The sequence below is a fragment of the Chiroxiphia lanceolata genome, chromosome 2 (assembly GCF_009829145.1).
Source record: "Chiroxiphia lanceolata isolate bChiLan1 chromosome 2, bChiLan1.pri, whole genome shotgun sequence".
In the NCBI taxonomy this organism is placed as follows: domain Eukaryota; kingdom Metazoa; phylum Chordata; class Aves; order Passeriformes; family Pipridae; genus Chiroxiphia; species Chiroxiphia lanceolata.
In genome coordinates, this window is record NC_045638.1 from 92,432,477 (window position 1) to 92,452,592 (window position 20,116).

A 20,116-nucleotide genomic window follows, 5' to 3' on the forward strand; every position below is an offset into this window, starting at 1 on the left:
CCTCATTTTGTGGATGTTCTCTGCTATTTTCTCTGTAGAGCTGATCTATAGAAAGATGAGGTGATTCTGAGGGCACTTGGCTCTCAGCTGCTTCTAAACCACTGCGGTGTAGTTGCTGCTGTGGTTCTACTGACTGCAACAGCTTATAAGCCCACTCCACTCTCTTTCACCTGCGAATGCCCAAACTTACAATTCTGGAAGGCAACATATAAGAAAAAGCCAAAATTAAATCAATTTGTCTGGGCATGCAGAGCCCTCTTCACTGCACAGACATAGAACAGATAATACCATTTGATGAATCCTTTTCACCTGAAAACACAGGGATGGGGGAACTGAATCACTTCATTAATTCCTGTCAGTTTTGCTAAATTGTCTCATTTTTCTCTGTTTCCTTTTGGGATCCTCCTATCTCAAGCTAAAATCCCCAGAGCTACAGAAATACCCTCCTCTAATTGCCTATATCAATGCCAGCCTGAGAGAGTCTGGAAATATCATGGTAGTATTATACAGGATGTGGCTGGCAATACCTTTTCAGCTTGTGTGATGTTGATGGAGGGATATCAAAATATTGCCACAGCATTCAGTCTTTGAATAACGGGAGACAGCGAAGGTAGTATTTTTTCTGTCTTCTTATTCCCAGTGGCCCTTCTCTGCAGACCAGCTCACCTGTAAGGAGTGCAGCTGGAATGTTCTCACTGAAGAGCCAGGACCTGTCCCTCTGATGGACAACGCAAAAGAATGTGCTCTGCACTGGCACCTTGCTTTGAAGAGCAGGGGCACTGCCTGCTCTGGGGAAGGAAACAGGACACTGCTCCCTTCTCATCCCCCTCATTCCGGAGGGGTACCCAGGAAGATGCTACTTGCCCAGCTCCATCAGGGAACAGTGAGAACAGAGCAGAGGCAGCTCTGAGGTCAGAGTGGGTGACACAGTTTGCAGATCCACAGTGCTGTTTTGTACTGCATCATCTCACTTTGGCCTCACCTGCACTGGGGCTGCAATCTTGGACATGTTATCAGGAACCTTGTCCGTCAGCAGTGTAGATACCAAGCAGGGAAGCTGCATTCCTAGCACCTTCCACAAGGTGACAGCTGTAGCTGTCAGTTGGGTCATTACATTGAGCGGAATGCCGCTCCAAATCCTCACTCCAACTCAGCATTGCACTCTCACGCAGCACTGTAGCACCCTGCTGGGTGCCACCAGGATATCTGGACTGGATATCACTGCTGGGTTGACTGCTACCTGTATAGATAGGAAGGATGTGCAGATCTTTCCCTTCTTTTGTTGCTACATATGAGGAGACCATCTTGCAAAAACCTTACTGAAGATTCTTCTGTTCAAGTCCTGCCTCTCTTGGCCAGCTGCAGCAGCAGGACGCTCGCTGGTCTTAGGGTCAGTAGGATGAATGGTGGAGAAACTTCTGGATTCCCTGGATGCATTTGTTTGTTTATTTAATTGTATAATATTAATCTCAATTAGTCTGTTCCCTTGCCTTACCTCCTGTCATTAGGATTCGTTTATCAGGATGTTTCCCTTGGTCACACACACACACCACACCCCACACCCACACACACACACACACACCCACACCACCATCTGAGGATTCAGGTTATAAACCGTCTCATGGATGACCTGATACATGTATCTGACAGTTAATATTCATTTAAAAGCACTGATCTACAATTAACAATGTTGTCTTTCCCCAGGCACAGTATAGCAGCTTCAGCTCTGCAGCTGTAGCTGGGGAGCAGGAGAGCCCAGGTGTATCAGTTCATGCAGAAAAGACACATGCTCTGATTAAAATCCCAAATGGAGGAGCAACAGGAACAACAGAAGTAACAAAGCCTGCAAATACCAAAGTTTGCTTTCAAGTCAAAATTTCTGAAGGTCAGCTCATGAAATGGTAACAGAACAACTACCAGAATATGTTCCTCTTTTAGACAGCAAGAAAATCTCAGGATAATATCTGTATATTGCACAAGTTCTGCTCTCTACAGGGTGAGAATACGGTTTAAACAGACAAGGAATATATAAGCACTAAACTTTGAAAGAGGAAGCTGTAGACTCTGAATAACTACAGCACTATTTTGTAGTCACCAGTCTATCAAAGATTAGCTGAAGGCTTTACAGTCAAAAATATATCACTGTGTTTTGTAACTAAAGACAGAAACATAAATAACCAGAACTCAATCCACAAAGACTTTAAAGACCCTGCTTCAGCCAGGGCAAGTGAATGTGTCACGGGTACGTGTATCACATCCTGGAACCAAGAGTTTATGAAAGAAGTGTTGACCTTGGTGGCTTGGATGCACTGTCAGCAGCTGGTGGAAGCCTGTGGGGAATGCAAGCTGCTGTCTTCAGATGTCTCCTTCTGTAATTTTTCATTCTTTTTTTCCCCTTTGTCACAGGCTTCATGTTGAATTGCAATGCCTTCTAATTAAAACACCTATTATCAGAAAGGACTTACAAGCTGCCCTCTATCTCACTCTCCCATTATTTCTGCTTAGGCCATTCCCAGCCTTGTAGCATCCCATGCTTTATCCAGGCTACATATTCTGCGTCACATAGTTTCCACTCTTTTAGGATGATCATAAAACCAGAACATAAATATAGTTGTATTAGTCAGGCTGGCAGCATATCTACCTGTTTCTGACTGTAGCCAACAGCAAATGCCTACACAGGAGCAGAAGGGAACTTAATACTGCCCCTGAACACTCTCACACATTTTGCAGCTCAGTGACTTTCTTGGCCAGAGGTCTTTGTACTCAATAACCTTTGGGTGAATTTTTCTTCTACGATGTTGCACATTTTGTGTTCTGTGCGAACTTTTCACATCTACAACCTTCCATAGCATGGAGATCTACATTCTATGAGAAAAGCACCAAAGCACCTCTTCATCCCTGTTGGAACAGAGCAGCTACTAATCTCTTTTGATGACCTTTATGCTTATGTGGGCAAAGACAAAGAACTATCAATTTGCTAGTTGTCTTTTTTATACCTCTGGATTTTACAAACTTTTGTCAGATCTCTCTTCAGCCACTTCTTTCTCAGGCTGATGAGCCCTATCTGATATTGCCGCATCTTGTACAGAAACTGTTCCATTGACCCTTCTCCAAACTTTCCTAGGCTCCTTCATCAATTTTGAGATTTGCACATGATACTGAAGTGAGATGCACAAAAGGGATAATAAAGTGATCCCCAGGACACTCTGTTTACCTCTCTGTCCCTTTTCTAGTGTGACCATTCTTAATAGTACACTTGCTTTTTTTAACTATTATTCAGACAGACTTAAGGAGTCCCCCCAAGGATCTCTTTAACTCCTTTTGTGATAAGTCAGATGTCACCATTTATTTTTATCCTCTGCTGACTATCTTTCAACCAACTGTTCATCCACATAAGGACTGAATTTGGTGACACACTACCAGAAGATGCCTTTAAGAAGTCTGAGCATACTCTGTAAGTTCCTTTATCCCAGTGCTTTCAAAGTGCTTCATGAGGTTTGTGAGGTAGGGCTTCTCTTTACAAAAGTCATGGTGACTCCTCCTCACTATATTCTATTTTTCTTTCCTGATTTTTTTTTTTTTTTAACCACAACTTCTAATAATGGGCTCAATTGGGCTATGCTAGTTCCTTAGATCTCCTCCAGAACCTGTTTAGAAATTTGATGTCACATCTGTCAGCTTTCTAGGCCTCAGTGCCTAAGACTGTTTTAAGTGAGGGATTGGTCACCATAGCCAGTTCTTCAGCTACTTCATCTGTGAGCTCTGGCAGAGCACTTGGTGAACATCATTCACTTGCCCCGAAGTATCAAGGTTCATTTTGCTCTTGTATTCCTTAGTTTCTTTTGTAGTCACTTCAATCAGATCCTCTGCAAGTCTCCCATAAATAAATAAACCTTCTTAAGTTTGTCCATGAGGAGCACACTTTTCTTCTGTCATGGCCTTACTTTGTCTTTTGCGGTGATAATCTATGACTCAACTGACAGTCCTACTGCTGAAGTGTTTAAAAAAGGATTTATGAGCTTGTGCCCCATTTACAGCCTGTTCCTCAATATTTATTTTTTGGTCTGCCTTATTTATTTTTACATTTAACCTGCCAGAGTTTATGAACCTTCCAATTTCACTTACCGGACGTAACTCAGCTATTTGAAGGATGCTGTCTCGCTTTTAACAAACACTACCTAATACCTTTGTTTTGCCTTGCCAGCTTCCTTTCTTCACCTTTTCTTGATCTACAGTAGACACTTTGTGTCACTGAGGTTAAGGCCAGTGGCAGGCAAAAGAACCCATTTAAATTTTGAATGCTGTCAGACAGTAGATAATTGTGCATGTGCACTGCATGTCCAGAGCTGAACTTTTGTCCTCTGGAGCACAACCTAGCTGCCAGCAGTATGGGCTAGTTGTACATTTTGACAGCAGCTGGACTAAACAAAAGTGGCATGTCCTGAATCCTCCAGTTAGTAACAAGACAGAAGACAGATCCACCAGTTAGGAGGCTGATGCAACCAAATCCTAGGGCTCAGGGCTAGAAAGAAGAAGGTGAAGATCATGTATAGATGAAAAACACTGGAAGTAGGAAAAGGTCCTGGAGATGAAGGAGATGTGTGGAGACAAATGCTGGGGGATGCCCAATGATCTTGGCCAGTAATGCTTAAGAATGGTAACTGAGAGGAGCATGAACCGATGACTTTCACCTTGACAGACCTCTATTGCTGTGGAGAAAGCAAGCGAGTGTGTGATACCAAGCAGTTAAAAGTTCTAGTGTTATTGATTCTTAAAGAAATGCAAATAAACGTCAGATCTGCTAAGAGCTGTCATTTACTGTGTCTCAGCTGTGACAGGTCCTTAACTAGTCTCTCTATGTCCAGTTGTCAAGGGCTTAATATCTTTGGCTTCCTTCTGCAGTTTCTTTCTGACGTGTTTCCTCACTAGGTCAAATGGTCTTATAAGGGACGTGAACCTGGACACACAGGTGTCTGTCCCCATAAAAGATGAACTGTTCCCTCTCCAAACACTGTGTCAAGGAATCCTGTCTTGACAGTTAACTTACTTTTTCCCATACTGAGTTTTAGTTTCTGTCTACCTAGCTCTATCCAGGCCTGTAAAACAGTTCTGGACTGATGAGTACCAAATGTTTTTCTCATTGCTTTGCTAGAGAGCCCACACTGAGAGCAGTGAACAATTCCACTTCATGGCTCAATGTGAAGATAAAAAACTGGCAACTGTACTGAAGATGGCAACTCCTCCTTTGAATTGCTGAGGGCTTATTCTCCTCTCTTTTTTTGGATTCCTAATAAAGTACATGAAGAAGATACCTTCATAATGCCCTAATAGGTGTAAGGACTTGAGAGCTTAGCAATCGCATTAGCCCAGTGGTCACAATGCGCAGGATCTGGTGGTCACACTCAGTGGTCAACTATCACACGGAAATACGTCCAGGTCAGTTCTGAAAGAGCCACTTGTAAAATACTTTTAAAAAAAGCATTCCCTGAAGCAATAGCTTTTTGCTGTTTTTTCTATCTTCCTTTCACTTCCGACTACCCATGTGCCAATCTTCATTTACAGCCTAGCAAAACTCTAATTTTTTACTTTCTGTATCAAATCTTTAATTCCTGATGCATTGTCTACTTTGGAATATCTTGTTCTGCCTTGTTTTTATGTAGGGCCAACTCTTAGGCTCTCCCAAAGGCAGTGCTGTCATCACAGCATCAACCAGTTCTGACACAAAGGACCTGAGCAGGCAGGAAGGTGTTGGCCCTAGTCCCTTGGATCAGTAATACCTGTTTCCAGAAGCCTGAGGCAGAGGAAGAGGAATTGCACCCTTCTGCCCAGAGCACTCTTCTTGCCAGCAGGAACTGAAGTTTCCTTCCCCTCTATAATCTCTTCTCCTTCCCTGCTGCCCTTTGTACACCAACAGGTGACAACATGTAGTGCTCATGTTGTTTTTAAAACCAAGAAGCCAAGATATGCCAACACCATTAATCCCACCTTTATCCAAAAGTGGTTCAGAAGATAACAGAGTTCTTCAGTGAGTGAAGAATGCGATTCATTACCTCATACCACCTGTGACATTTAAAGAATCACAGAATATCCTGAGTTGGAAGGGACCCACAAGCATCATCGAAACCCAACTCCTGGCCCTTCGCAGGACATCCCCAGGAATCACACCATGTGCCTGGGAGCATCATCCAAGCGCTTCTTGAACTCTGCCAGGCTTGGTGCTGTGACCACTGCCCTGGGGAGCCTGTTCCAGTGCCCAACCACCCTCTGAGTGAAGGACCTTTTTTCATCTAATATCTAACCTAAACCCCCCTGACACAGCTTCATGCCATTCCCTCGGGTCATATCACTGGTCACCAGATTCCACCTAAGCTGCTTGCTTTCTATTGGTTTTCTGCTCTGAAGTGACCGTTTATCACTATATGGGTAACTCAGGGGAGAAGTTGAAAGGAACCCAGGAACAGAGCTGTGATTTCCACTGTAAACACCCCACAAAAAATTTGGATGTCTTTCTGTTACACATATCCAGCTTCATGCATAAGGAGTGCTTGGTCTGTAGTCGGGATACTGAACAACTCAAGCCAAAACAATGAAGACTAGTCAAGACCCGCTGTACAAGGCCTGATCTGTACTCTGGGATTGAAACTATCAGGTTGGCAATAGTGCAGATGAACAAAGGGAGATAAACTCTGGAAGAAGGCCTGGTGTCAAAGAGTTGAAGAGAGAGAACACTGATAGTCAGCCATAGATACACTGACAATACTGCAAAGAAAATCTGGCAAGATGGGTGAAATGTCTCAGCTCTGAAGGATCTGCCAGTGACTTTAAAAATGGGGTGAAAGCAAGAGTTCAGTTCAAGACTCAAGAATAGCTGTATAAAAGCTGAGAATAATTTAAGAACATTAGAAGTTGTTATGCTTTGATAAGAACTGAAGGACTTCCTTGTGAATCTAGGTAGGTCACTGGATAACATGACTGAAGGCTAAATGTGTTTGACAAAAACAATGTGCCGTATGTTAGAATTTAAGCTATTCATAATCTTTATTGAAGAAAATTAACTAACCACTCAAGACAAAAACCTGCTCACTATTGTAGGCAGCTCAGTGAAAATACTCCGTGCACTATGCAGCTGAAAGAGCAAACAAAATATTAGGATATTAAAGTAAGAAAGAAAATTACGCTGAAAATATGGTGCCAATATGTACATTAATAGTACAGTCTCCCTTGGAAAATGCAGTTAGTTCTGGTCACTTGATCAGAGAAGAAGAATAAAACTAAAGAAAGATTAGAGAGGTCCAGAGGTGATGATGGTAGCTCTTCGACCATCAGTCTGACTTCTATTTCTGACTTCAAGAGAAATGGAAGTGTGGAATTGTTTAATTGTTTATGACACATTCAGTGATTTGTGGGAAAGAGATGATATATTCTCAAAGAAGCAGAGACCCCTGTCCCTGCAAAGGCAAGACTATTCAGGTCTCCAGAGAAGTACAGGACATCAAGCTGACATGACAAGATGTGCTAATTGTCATGTAACTGATAATTGGTTCTGTTCTGCTTCTGCCAAGGATATGAGATCTCTAGGCAGATGAGAGCTGGATCTTCCTCCACCTTTTCCCTTGGCCATTGCCCTCTCCTTGAGGAGTGGCAGCAAAGGTGCTGATGTGTGGAGCCGTGCATACATCTTGTCCTTTGTGAGAAAGAAGCAGATCCTCCAACAGAAACTTGCAGAAATTGGGAGAGGGAGGAACTCAGGTGAACTGTGTTGGAAACACATTACTTGCTACTCAGAGGAGGGTGCTTGGAGCTTCCCTTATCTCATGCTATGCTATGAGTGCTCTGTCTGCTTGGAAAACTGAGGAAGCCTAGTTTCCTATGACAAGGACCAATTTTACTGCCTGTAACTGGGATTAATTTCATGGGATAGCTTATATGGTCTTCTCGCCAGCAGCCAAGGAACACTGCTCTGCTGATTCAAAACTGCAGCAGCTTTGACACTTTCTTGACAGTGAGAGGTGACAGAAGTAAATTAATAGCTGCTACAGCAGTAGGAGCAAGCAACTTAATGTCAAAGGCAAGCATTTGAAAATTACACTTGATATAAAATGGGACTAATCTGATTTAGGGTCAGATTTACTCCAGCACTGTATTTACAAAGATGTTCAGAAAGAAACCAAAAGCAAAAGCCTAGTAGATTTCACAACAGAGGCTGCATAAGTCAGGTCTGACTGAGATACTTCAGAAAAACCCAATAGGTATTTACCGGTGTTTGTAGATGTCTCAGTTACACTACAGATCTGGGTCTAAAATACTTCTTAAAGACCTGTTTGATGAGTCACAGAGGTACCCACAGGAATCAAGAAATGATCTTAAAGTATTCTGGCATTGCATGGCTGCTTTTCCAGACTGATTTAACCATCAGTTAGGAGGTCACAGGACACAGGATGGGACCAGGATATTTTGTTTTCTGAAGGTCCTCCACAACTCATGCTGGCCCTGTGCACAGCTGCAATTTCAAAAGCAATCACCTACAGAACATAAGTCCTGAGCTTGTACTGAATTTTGTCTGTGTTCATTAAAATAAAAGCTCATTAATTAAGGAGCTGCTATCCTCATCATACAAATAAAGCTCAAAGTAGTTATTATGGTGTGCTCTAAAAGCACTAATCCATCACAGATCCTCCAGCCAAGGCTGTGCAACACAAGGGTTATACTAACAGAAAGTAGAACATAAAAATCCTGGAGAACAAAGAACAAAAAATGACCAGGCAACATATTAATAAGTTCCTTGAACATATTGAACATACTGAAAGGTGTCAGGTATGCCTGATCCTCATGACATAAGGCTTTAAGAGACAGATAAAGAGGACAGAAAGCTAAAGAGAGAGCTAAGGAGGAGCAGGGAAGCCAAATGAACTACCCTTGCTATCAGAAAAAAACCATGGACACTCTTATCCCAAGGGCACTTGTTTTGGAGCCATAATGTGACATTAACTCAGGTAGAAGGTCCTTAAAAAGAGATTAGAGAGTAGCTTGAGCAATTGAAATTGGATCTAAAAGGCTGACAGAACCAGACAGTTCATCACAGCACTCCATAACTAATAAAAAGACCACTAATACAGTAGGTTTCTGATATACACATAAAAATGTCACTGGCTTTGAAGGACAAAGTCAGTATGCTATCTACTATTATTCAATATTCCCAAATCTTCGTTCGCGAAGCCTAGCCATGATGATTATTCAATACAGCGATTCCAATCCACCTTTCTGCTACACATGCACATGTAATGCACTCCCAACAGTGTGCCCGAAGTTCCCCTCCATGACAGTCTGTGAAGAGCATGAATCACAGCTAACTCCTCTCATAGAGGCTTGGATTTCTGCCCAGTGGGCTGCTCCAGAGTCAATCTCTGGTGGGCTGCAACAGCTGCCAAGCAAAGACAATACTGTAAAAGGCAGAGGGATGTCCTCTGTTACCGAAGGCTGGTTAGTCTGACATCAATCACAGGAAAACCAGTGGGAAAACAGGAGTTGAGGGTTGAGGATCAATTAATACAATACTATAGGAGAGAAACGTAACTGCTGCAGCCAATTAGCTTTGAGGAAAATAGATCTTCTTAAATCCAAATTTGGTTGGCAAACACACCCCTTCAGAAGTGAAATATCTGAGCTTTACATTTAATGTAAAGCATCCGTTCATGGATCAAGAATTGCCCAACAGATATGAACAGAGACAGATCATTAGTTTGTGGGGAATTCCTCCAGCCTCAGTAAACAGCTCACTGCTTCCCAATGTGTTCATCAATACTCTGGCAGCAGATACAAAACACTGTTGGGAAAAATTTGCAGAAAATTCATGGATTAAGGTAATGGTAAATAATATTCAAGACAAAGCATTTCCCCCATATGACCTTCAAACATCTGTGTTTAATACAGTGAAATTCAGACTTATGCACAAAGTCATAAGAAATTCAAGCCACAGGCACAGAAGGGGTACCACATGCTGCAAAGTATTACTGGCAACTTAATGCAACCTTTCCATTGCATGCTGTGGCAAGGAAAGCTTACGTACTTTGTGCTCCTACAAATGAGGAAGTAATAAGAGTATGCAAATGTGGGATTTTTTTTCACTGGCTGTGTTGACTCTGTTGAAGGAATACTAAATATATGCCAAAAAGAAGGATGAGTAAATGGACAAGATACAGAAGTAAAGCAGAAAATATATCCTAGTTATAAGATAAGCCCACTCTGTTTAAATTATCAAGGTAAGACTGAGGAATAATTTGATCAATGTGCATAAATACTGTATGGAGAAAAATGATGCATACTTCATCTGGACTTTTAAATCTAATAGAGCTAGGCCAAGTAAGGACCAATGAAACGAAAGGTCAGTTAAATCCCATCTGGAAATCAGACATGATCTGTGACAAGAGATGTGACCTGCCACAGATCATTCTAATTAAAAAAAAGGTCTACTAGTCAGCATGTCTTTGGGGAAAATAAATCATGCTAAATACAAGTTTGGCTGTCAAACACAGCCCTTCAGAAGTGAAATACCTAGGTTTTACATGTGAAGTGAGGCACCCCTTAGCTGGATCAAGATTACTTACTTTCCTGAATGTGGCATAAATTTACATACTTTGTTATACAAAGGGTTTCATGATCATTTGGAAAGTGACATTTTTTGGGTGTCTGTTAAGATTTTGTGGAGAGATATGGTCTCTGGACAGACAAAGGTACAATGACAGCTAATTATCAGCACTGTTAGATGATACTTTGTACTGTACTCTGCATGCTGCTGTCTGTACCTGCAGCCACAATATGAAAAAAAATCACAGCCACTTACTCTAATTGCTTTGGTTTCACTTGTAGCAAATATAATATGGAGAAGTCGACTGGGTACAATGGCCCAGGGTGCTGTGTACAAATGGTGAAGGATCTACTGGCAGAAGTCCTGACTGAGTAAATAATGTTTTAATGCTCCTGGGAGGTCATCATACTGCACAATAACCGTTATGGTGAAGTATATAACAGCTTAAGATAGGGCTCTTTTTATTAAGTCTAAATTTAATACTAAATAATACAAAAATACTAGTCCAATTATTAAAGCTATAAATAACAGAGCCAAAGGTCATCCTACGAGCTCAGTGTTTTCAAGTAGCATAATTCACATATATTGTCTCGTGTAATCGAAGTCTGATTGAAATGTCTTTTCTGGGAGGTGTTTACTGTTGTCTCTACCCAGCTGTGCAGAGAAAGAAGCTATATATGTGTCCCTTTGCACCCATTTGCTATTGCTCTCTTCTAACAGCCCTTTATGGATCAGTCTCTTCAAAGTCCCAATGAGGTCTGAAGCTGCATCCTGCACAGAATACTGCTGATACTGCTTTGAAGAACTGTGCTTTTCTCTAGGCCAGGAGGAAGTCATAGCTTTTGACTGTAAATTCTTTCCTATTTGGAACAATACGAGTTACTTCAATGATTGGGTTAGCTGCCTCTGTTAGAATGAGAACCAACTGGTTCTGCACACTGTATCATTTCTTTTAACAAAACCATAGCAATTCATGAAACCTGAGTTTAATGGTTATTTATAATCTAGACAAGAACTACTATCCATGAAAAAAACAAAGAGTGCTGAAGTTTCCTATAGTCACACTGAGTTGACTGAACTCATGTAACTGTTTTGGACATTCACAATGGGCATCTGTTGCAAACGCAGCCATCGTCCCATCAGTGGTCAACTAACATCCCAGCGGATTCACTTTTATTGTGTTTGGGCACAAGTTCCACTTGGCTACTAGCTTAAATCTGTTTTTTCCATTTCCTTTATCAATTTAAGTCTTGGACAACAAATAAAACAAATAAATCAAGACTTTGATTTCATGTAATTCCTTCATGTAATTCCTCCTACAGACACAGGTAGAAGTCCTTTCTGAGGCAAAATATTGCTTCTAGTCCAGTGGGAAGATCACTCATAATTCTACAAGGCAAAAGAGTCACTGTAAAACGTAATTTGTTCTCCTTCCTCCAAAATTCACCCACTGTGTGGAGTAACACCAGTCCTTCATAGTGCATGAAAGTCCAGTTCGGCGATAAAACTCTGTGGCTGGTTAGTAAAGCATCTGTGAAGATGGCTGATTACCCAGAAAGAAAAGAAATAATAAACTATGCTATGATTACCATGCCTTTGAAGTTAGCTTCAACCCTACCTTGGGATAAATGGAAATCAGCCAAGTCAGAGGAATGGTTATAAAATGAAACTAGATGTTTTTATAAGCCGGCTTGTTTGCTCATCTTGCTTTGTGAGTGCCTTTAGGAAGCTCTCAAGGTGCCCTTTGTCACCAGCTCCAGTTGTGAGTAGCATCAGGAAACGTCAGTCCTAGAAGAAACTTTACATCCTTTGGGGTAACAGAGACATGCTGTGTATTTGTAGAAGATACTGGTGTCTGATGTGTTGGTAATTCCCATTATAGGCTGCAAAACTGACTTCTTTTTCCCAAGTGACAGAGGTACTGCATAAATGAGCTTCATAAATACAAGAAAACACTTCTTTTCAAATACAGCTTTTGTTACAATGCAGCATATAAAAGACTATATAAAAATAACTGTTATGAAAAATTCAGCATCCTTGGGAGCAGGCAAAAATACTGTGGGTTTTGCCAGCAGGCAGTGTGTAGTACCCCAATCCAAAAGAATCTCAGCCATTTTCTATCAAGTAATTAATAACCACAACTCCTTTCTTCACAACAGAGAGACTGTGCTGCATGCAATTCATTCATCCTTCTTCTAGCAACCTTGTCAGGGTGATGGCTTCCCAGCACATTTTCTATTAGTTACATTCTGACCCTCTGCTCTAGTAAGGTCCAGTTAAGTCTTTCTCCTTTTAGTCGCAGAGGCATCTAAATCATACTCCATTTATTGTCTGCTTAGATGAAGATCTCACAAGTGATGCTCTCTGCTGCTGGCAAGCTGTTATCTCCAAACTGATGAATAAGCAATCATCTGTTATTGCCCTTGTGGGGAAATAGCTGTGTTTGCTCTATTGACTCACGTTTCTGTGTGTGGCTCAAGTTGTCTGCCCCTCAACTTGGTCTCCTGCAACAAAGGCACACTGCTTGCTTTCTGTTCGTAACAAATATTATCTCCAGTGCATTTGTAATGAAAACTAGATGAAGTTTTGCAATTGCCTGATATTCAGCAGCTTCCTCTGTCTTCCTTGCAATTCTTCCCAAATGACTAATTTTCACACTGGCCACAGTCAATAGCTGTTCTGATACTGTTTAATTCCTAATATCACAAAGCACCTGTTTTTGAACTGTTCAGACAGGCCTCTATAGCTTAACAGAGACAAAAAATTGATTAGATAAGCCATTAGGCTCAAAGGTCTGGAGAGACGTATGTCATCCAAGGTATCATTTACTTCTTTAAAACCTTGCAGAATCAATTTCTAGCCAGGCAGACATACCTAAATGTTAAGCTAGAGAAGGTACCAATCCATTTTTACCTCTTCATAATGCTTATCACCAGCACCAAGGAAGGAACTGTTGGCTGGGAGGTGCACAGGTGTAATAAAGGACTTTAGGTGTTGCTAGGTGAAGCGAATTTGTATTTGTTTTTGTTTTGTGGAACAGCATATGGCAGCTTTTCACTAAGTCTGAGATCAATCAGATTTCTAGGCATAAAATAATTCATACGAACATGTCTTTAACCTGCGAATTATTAGCACAACACATTTTTCAACCAGTGCAGTATGCTTTGCCTTGGTGCATAGAAGAGCTCTCATTTTTCACTCATGCCAAAGTTCGCAGTCCACAGTGTAACCACAACCTGCAAATTGTCTAGGAGTCAACCCAAGGATGCTTTGCTCCATGACCCTGTGACTGTGCACTTTTGCCTTCTCAAATCTCTGGGAGCCTATCTTGCCCATTTAATTGCAATGCTTTTACTGCAAGACAGAAAAAGAGGCCCATCAGCTGCTTGTTGGTAATCATCAAGAACCCAAATGAACGAGCACAAACTGAGTGAACTATGTCTGAAGAAAAGACAGGTCTTTCTTTCCTCTTCTCACACAGAAAAAAGATGAAGTAGTAAATATTTGCTTTGAAGGACAGATTAGGATTCCCTACTAGTTTTCTCCCTATTTTTTTGCAGGACCACACGGTGTTTGAAATGAGACAGAGACACAGAGAGCCTTCTGTAAATGCTCAGAGGAGAACTGAACAAAAGACCAAATAGACTTGCTGTTAGAAGTGACCATGGAAATAGCCATATGGGCAGGGACCAATAAAATGAAGGAACTTGAGGGACTTAGAAAATCTTATCAGGGAACATACTAAGAAAAAAGGAAGCAGATTGATTGAGCTGTTATGGAGAAACAGGCCAAAGATGCAGGGAATTTTGACAAAGAGGTATTATCAGTACAGCAGTTCTGAGCCCATGTCCTACCTCTTGCCATACCTTCCCACCACTATTCTGCAGTTTATGGGAGAGCCTCTGTTTGAGGGAGATAAGTCACAAATGAAAGCAACACACAGAGTTAGCTCGACTCAGTACAGTCTCTTAAAAAGTCACAACCCACCAGGAGAAGAGAATGGGCAGCCAGAGGTATTGGAGAGCTTTAAGAGGATTCTTTCTCTTGTACTATGTGCAGTCATGAACTTTAATTCTTAGTGCTTTTTGTAAAATGTTGCCTTGTCCAAAAGCGACAGAATTTATACATTTTGTTCTAAATTTCCCTGTACCTTTTTGTTATCTAAACAAAACACTGAAAAAAGAAGTATTTGACCTGATTTTGTTCAATATTGTGCAGGACACAACAATGGCACACGCAGAGAGTATTATCTGCTCTTTGCAGGCATCTTGCAAAGGTGTGCACCTGGATTATCTTCTGCCTTGCAGCAGGGTAGATTCTTAAAACAAGACAGCTCAGATTGCTCAGAGTAAGGGCAGCACAGACATCCTAACAAGGTCTGCAATTTTCTGTAGAGTTCCGAAGTGCCAGCCTTCCCATTTTCAGAAAAAGGACTCTGAACCCCCTGGGCAGCTCTGCATGCGAAGTGAGTGGCACAGCTTCTTCCAGACACAGCTGGGAAGCTGTCCTGCCTGCTCATCATCTTGGTTTGTGCCTGTGTCTCTGCACATACTGGGGACACCTGAGAGCTTGGGCTGGCCAGTCCCATCCCTAGTGGGGATGCCCACAGCCAGCTCAGAGGTGCTGGTAAAACAAAAGGAAGCAAGATTGGGTTTATAGACAGGGTCTGTCACAGATCACTGCCTTGAGTGGAGAAAATGACTAAGCAGTTTCTCACACAAGTAGCTACAAATAAGTAGAGACAAAAGTTAGTAGTATTTGATATTTAAGCTCAGGAGACACAGAAAAATCCTGTGCTCTCCATGCTGAGAGCCTTCTTAAACTGTAGATTGTAAATTCTGAATAGGAGAACTGCATCTGATTTAAAAACAGTAATTATGTGCTAGGCTTCCTGCTGTCCAGTTCAAATGAACTGATTACTGAGGTAAAAATGCTGTTTTTATATACAGACCCACAAAAGCATCCTTCACAAATTAGATACAACACATCCTCCAAAAGGTTTGTATTATAATACATAAAATTAGCAATTAGCAGACAACAATAAAACCTCATATATGTTAATAAGATAATATCATTGAAAGGCAACAAAAAGAAGTGGTACATAATTAAATTGTAGAACTCATCGTTTATCCTCCTCAGCCAACACTCCCATTGGCAAGGGCTGCTCTGGACAGGAGCTCAGGCTAATGGAGCCAGCAAGTTCACCAGGTTTGCTTTATCTGTACCACACATCCCCTGGCCAGTAATTGCAGAGGTTATTAGCAGCTGCTGCCTCCAGTCACAGGTATGGAGGCTTCCTATGCTGTCCTTGCTCTCTCAGGTCACTTCCCATCAAGAAAACTTTGAGCTGATTGTGAGAAAGGGAGCGGATGGTGACCACTGGCAGAAGGACCTCTGCAAATGAGATTGACTTTGCTAGAAAGTTTTTTTCTGCCTGCTTGTCAGAAAACATCTCTGTAGAGATGCTGGAGGATGCTCGTTTGTGAGGTGAACTCATTACCCCGGGGCTGAGGAAAGCTTCCTGAGGGTAATGAGCCGCAATGCCTGGTATGAAGTAGGTGCGCACACAGATTTGGCACTAACCTGCTATTCATGTGTTTGATTTTGAAATGAAGTGAAAAAAATGCACAAATATCAAATATGCTTGATAGCCAACACCATTTAATGGCAGTCATTTCAAGTACAGGCTGTTGCTTTGTAGCACTCCCTATTCCTGCCCATTTGTGTTATTCCTTCTTGATGCTGATTCCCTTCTTTTAGACAAGCGTGTACACCCAAAAGCCTAGATCAGCAGGATGCTTTACATTTTGATACATATATCCTTCAGCATCAGACAAGCAACATAGAAATGAGAGGTAATTCTTCCTAACTATGGAATCTTCAACCAACACATTATTTTATTTAGCAATGGCATGAATATCCTGCTTTACTTTCCAAGCTGACAAGGTATAAAGGAATGAATAAAAACTATGTTTATTCTGGATCATTTTTAGTGGCACAGGGAAAGCTAAATCTGTGACTTGCCCACTTCTGCCAGTATTTTCCTGAAAAGAAGAATAGCTTTAGAAGACAGAAAACTCAGAGGGAGCCAGCAATCACAGGATTCCTCTAAACCAGCATCAAAACCCTGCACTCACCAACTCTGAGTAAAGTGGTTTTGGTAAACCCAATCAGGTACCCAGAGAAATAGTTTCCCATAAATGCCAAGACAAAGCCTTTTAGTTTGATCTGATTGGTGTTTTTGAGTTGACTGAGACAAGATAGGAACAAACTGCTGTTCCCACACATGTATGTTGGCTCAATATCTGCAGTCTGTGGCAAAGAGAGCTTTTGTTTTGGGTAGACTATCCCAAAGAGAGGAAATTACCCATGCAAATCCTCCTTTCTTTCACCTGTGTTGTTCTGATTTCAGGCATGTTTGAGCCCAAGATTTTTATGATGACCAGAATGGGGCAAACAGAATTTGTTACATATTTGCCATACTGTCATTTGATAGCCCATGTTAATTGTGTTCTCTAAGAATGCAGTAGGTATTAAAACTATGCACTGAATACCATACTGGATAGCATGATCAAACACATGGTAAGGTACAGAGCATTCACAAAGGATCAGAAGACAAAATGCCAGAATACCATCCATGTGCCAGAGGGCAGAATGCATTGAATGAATGGGTAAATGTGACTAAGTCACTAGTACCATTTTATCAGTTCACAAATATCACTGCCAAATCAAAGCAGCTATCTATTTTCTGCCCAATAGCCACACAATATTTTCCTTCATTGCTCAACCTGCTTTTGTTTGATTCTATATAAGCTTAAAACTGTGGGGAAAAAATACAGCCTGTATGGAAAATTGCTGTGGGATTGCAAAAGACGTAAAGCTTGCCAAAGAAAATGAACTCTAAAAACTGTTTTCCTTGTTTATGTGCTCTCTCCAGGCCCTCTTGTTTATGTAAGGTTCAATATATGATCAAGTTTCCTTGCGTCAGCCAGGCTGTGGTAATTGTCTGTGTGTGCACTTTTGGCCCGCAGCGAATGCAAGAAAAATTAACTTGGTTTAAGCCCCTTTCACTGCAGGCAAACCTAATACAACTTACCTTATGTTTCCTGTGGGGTGGGAGCGTGCACCTAACTCACACACAGATACCCAATGACCCAGGAGCCTTATGCTCTGTCTGAGACCCAGGATTATGAACGACACCCTAAAAGGCATCTGGGAGAGCTTGTCTTTTTTTCTGCAGGTATATGGCACAGGCACACAAAAGAAGAACTTACCTGCCATGCCTCAACCTTCTTAATGTCCGCACAGGACCCGTTAGTGAAGAGTCCTTTCCCAGGGGTACAGGTATATATATCCTGCAAGGCATGGGCAATAGAATATACTGCCAAATACACATTATAGGATATCCGCAAGTGTGTATAGTCCAGGTACGGTGTCTCCACACTAGTGATGTTCTCATTCCCTGTGCACGGAGGTCGGAAGGCAGACGTTCCATTTCCAGCTCCCAGTCCCTCTTCGTGGCCCTTATGGAAGGAAGTTGAAGCTGGAGAATTTTTGGACCCATCAGGGAGATAGCAGTTAAACGTCTCCTCCCAAAACTCCTTGGCAAAGCCGTTGTTGGTGGACTTCTTGGGATGCACTTTCTGCAGGAACTCACGGAAGCCTGGGATCTGTCCTGCCTTCAGTGCAAACCCGATGGTGCTGCCAATGACACGGAAGAACTCCGGCATGGCTATTAGGGAAGAGCTGGCCCAGGCCTCGCTTGCCAGCCAGATCTTGCCAGTGATGTTTCGCCTGACAATCTCTTTGATGAGAGGCTCCAGGTCTGGGCCACTGGAGAAAACAACAATCACCCTTGCTGTGGAGTTCTGGATGACCTCTACCACCTGCTGGATCTCCTCTTCATCCGAGTACTGGGAGATGAGCTCGCTAAAATCAATGCAGATATCTCTCTCCTCTGCCTCTTCTCGAAACTTTTCAATCCCTGGCCGGCCATAGTCATCATCAGCTGCGATTGTCCCCACCCAGTTCCAGCGAAAGTACTCGATGATGTCTGCCATTGCTGTGGCCTGATGCTCATCATTGGGGATTGTGCGGAGGAAGGACTTGAACTGGTTCTTGTTGCTCAGGAGACGACTGGATGAGGCATAGCTGACCTGTGAGAGCGCAGTAAACAAGGAAAACACACCATAAAGTGAAGTGCCTAGAAATAAATTGCCTACATTTACCTGGAGTCACCGCCAACCTGCTGAACCTGGGGCAAAGAGAGAGTTGAGCACCACACTGCAGCTACATATTATTAGTCTGTGGTTGCACACGGTCCACCCTGAGAGTCTGTATGTTCTTGTAGCTGTGCCTGTCTTATGGAGGCACACGTACAGAAGCAGCTGCTTGGACCTGAGAGGCTGAAGCAACCTTGTGTCCACCTGCAAGGTCAAGGATCCGAGGGAGAAAGAAACTGACAGCAGGTCAGAGCAATGGCAAAGAGGTGAACCACAGCTGGCCTACCTTGCTGCACTTCCTGCTGAATCCAGAAATAAAAAGAATATATCTTTTAGATAAATGAGGGCAATGCCCATAATTAAGACAAATTGCAGGCTTTCTCTGTCTTGAACCAGAAAGGAGACAGCAGGGTGGTACTGCTATTCTGAGTCTACTCTGTCTGTCTCTCCTCGGCTCTGACATTTGTCCCATTCTTAAACAGGCTCCATCAGGTGCCATATTTTATATGCAATCCCTTCCAGCTGACGTAAGAAAAATGCAATGTATATCAGTTCCCTTGATCCCGCAGAATGTTGTGGTAATGCTGCTTTAGCAGTTATTTCCTGATTGCTGGCCAGAATCAGCAAAGAAGCAGGCATTCCATGCTTTATAAGCCACTGTTTTATGGTTAAAATTGGATTTTATTTCCTTTTCTAAAGCTATCAAGAACTATTTTATTTTCCTAATCATAACAAGTGCCATATGCTCTTAAGATATAATTTAAATTTTCCACAAGTAGGAAAAAAACCAAAAACCTCAGATAATAATAATTTAAAGATCTGGAGAACTTCTCAAACTCACTGATCTTTGCATTGAAAGATTGGTATCTGAATTCTTTAGGACAGATTCTCATTTGAAAAAATCTTCTATAAACAGTTCATTTTGTACAAAGTGGAAATTTACAGAAAATCTTATCTCCTCCTTAAACTCTGGTATTTAATGTTTCTCCAAGAAGAAAGAAAAGTACGTCTCCTAGTGCGGTTTCAAGGGCCACAGGAGCAAATCCTCCTTTCAGAGAGCTGTACTCTCCCCTGGACAGGCTCTTGCCCAGTGCTACTGTCACCTTCTACAATCTCTTGCCAGGAGGTACAAGGAAGGTATTCCACTCTCACGTGTGCTGTAAGGGTACACTGAGGTGAGATACTGAGAAACAATAGAGTCATAACATTTTCAGTGTCTATGTCAACAGAACGAGTAATGAGCCTTACATTAATTGTAAAATATATCTCTAAATTGTACTGAAATGCAGGGCCTAATAAACATGGATTT

The 20,116-nt window shown here is 41.9% G+C and overlaps 1 protein-coding gene across 1 annotated transcript in view; it reads right to left on the bottom strand.

The window, feature by feature from the left end:
* The window catches only part of CASR (calcium sensing receptor), a 74,652-nt gene that overhangs the window by 11,402 nt on the left and 43,134 nt on the right, over positions 1–20,116 (bottom strand). Inside the window, exon 4 of the mRNA XM_032680195.1 lies at positions 17,860–18,741. Within this exon, the coding sequence (XP_032536086.1) occupies positions 17,860–18,741 (882 nt within the window). The remainder of the gene's footprint in view (positions 1–17,859; positions 18,742–20,116) is intronic.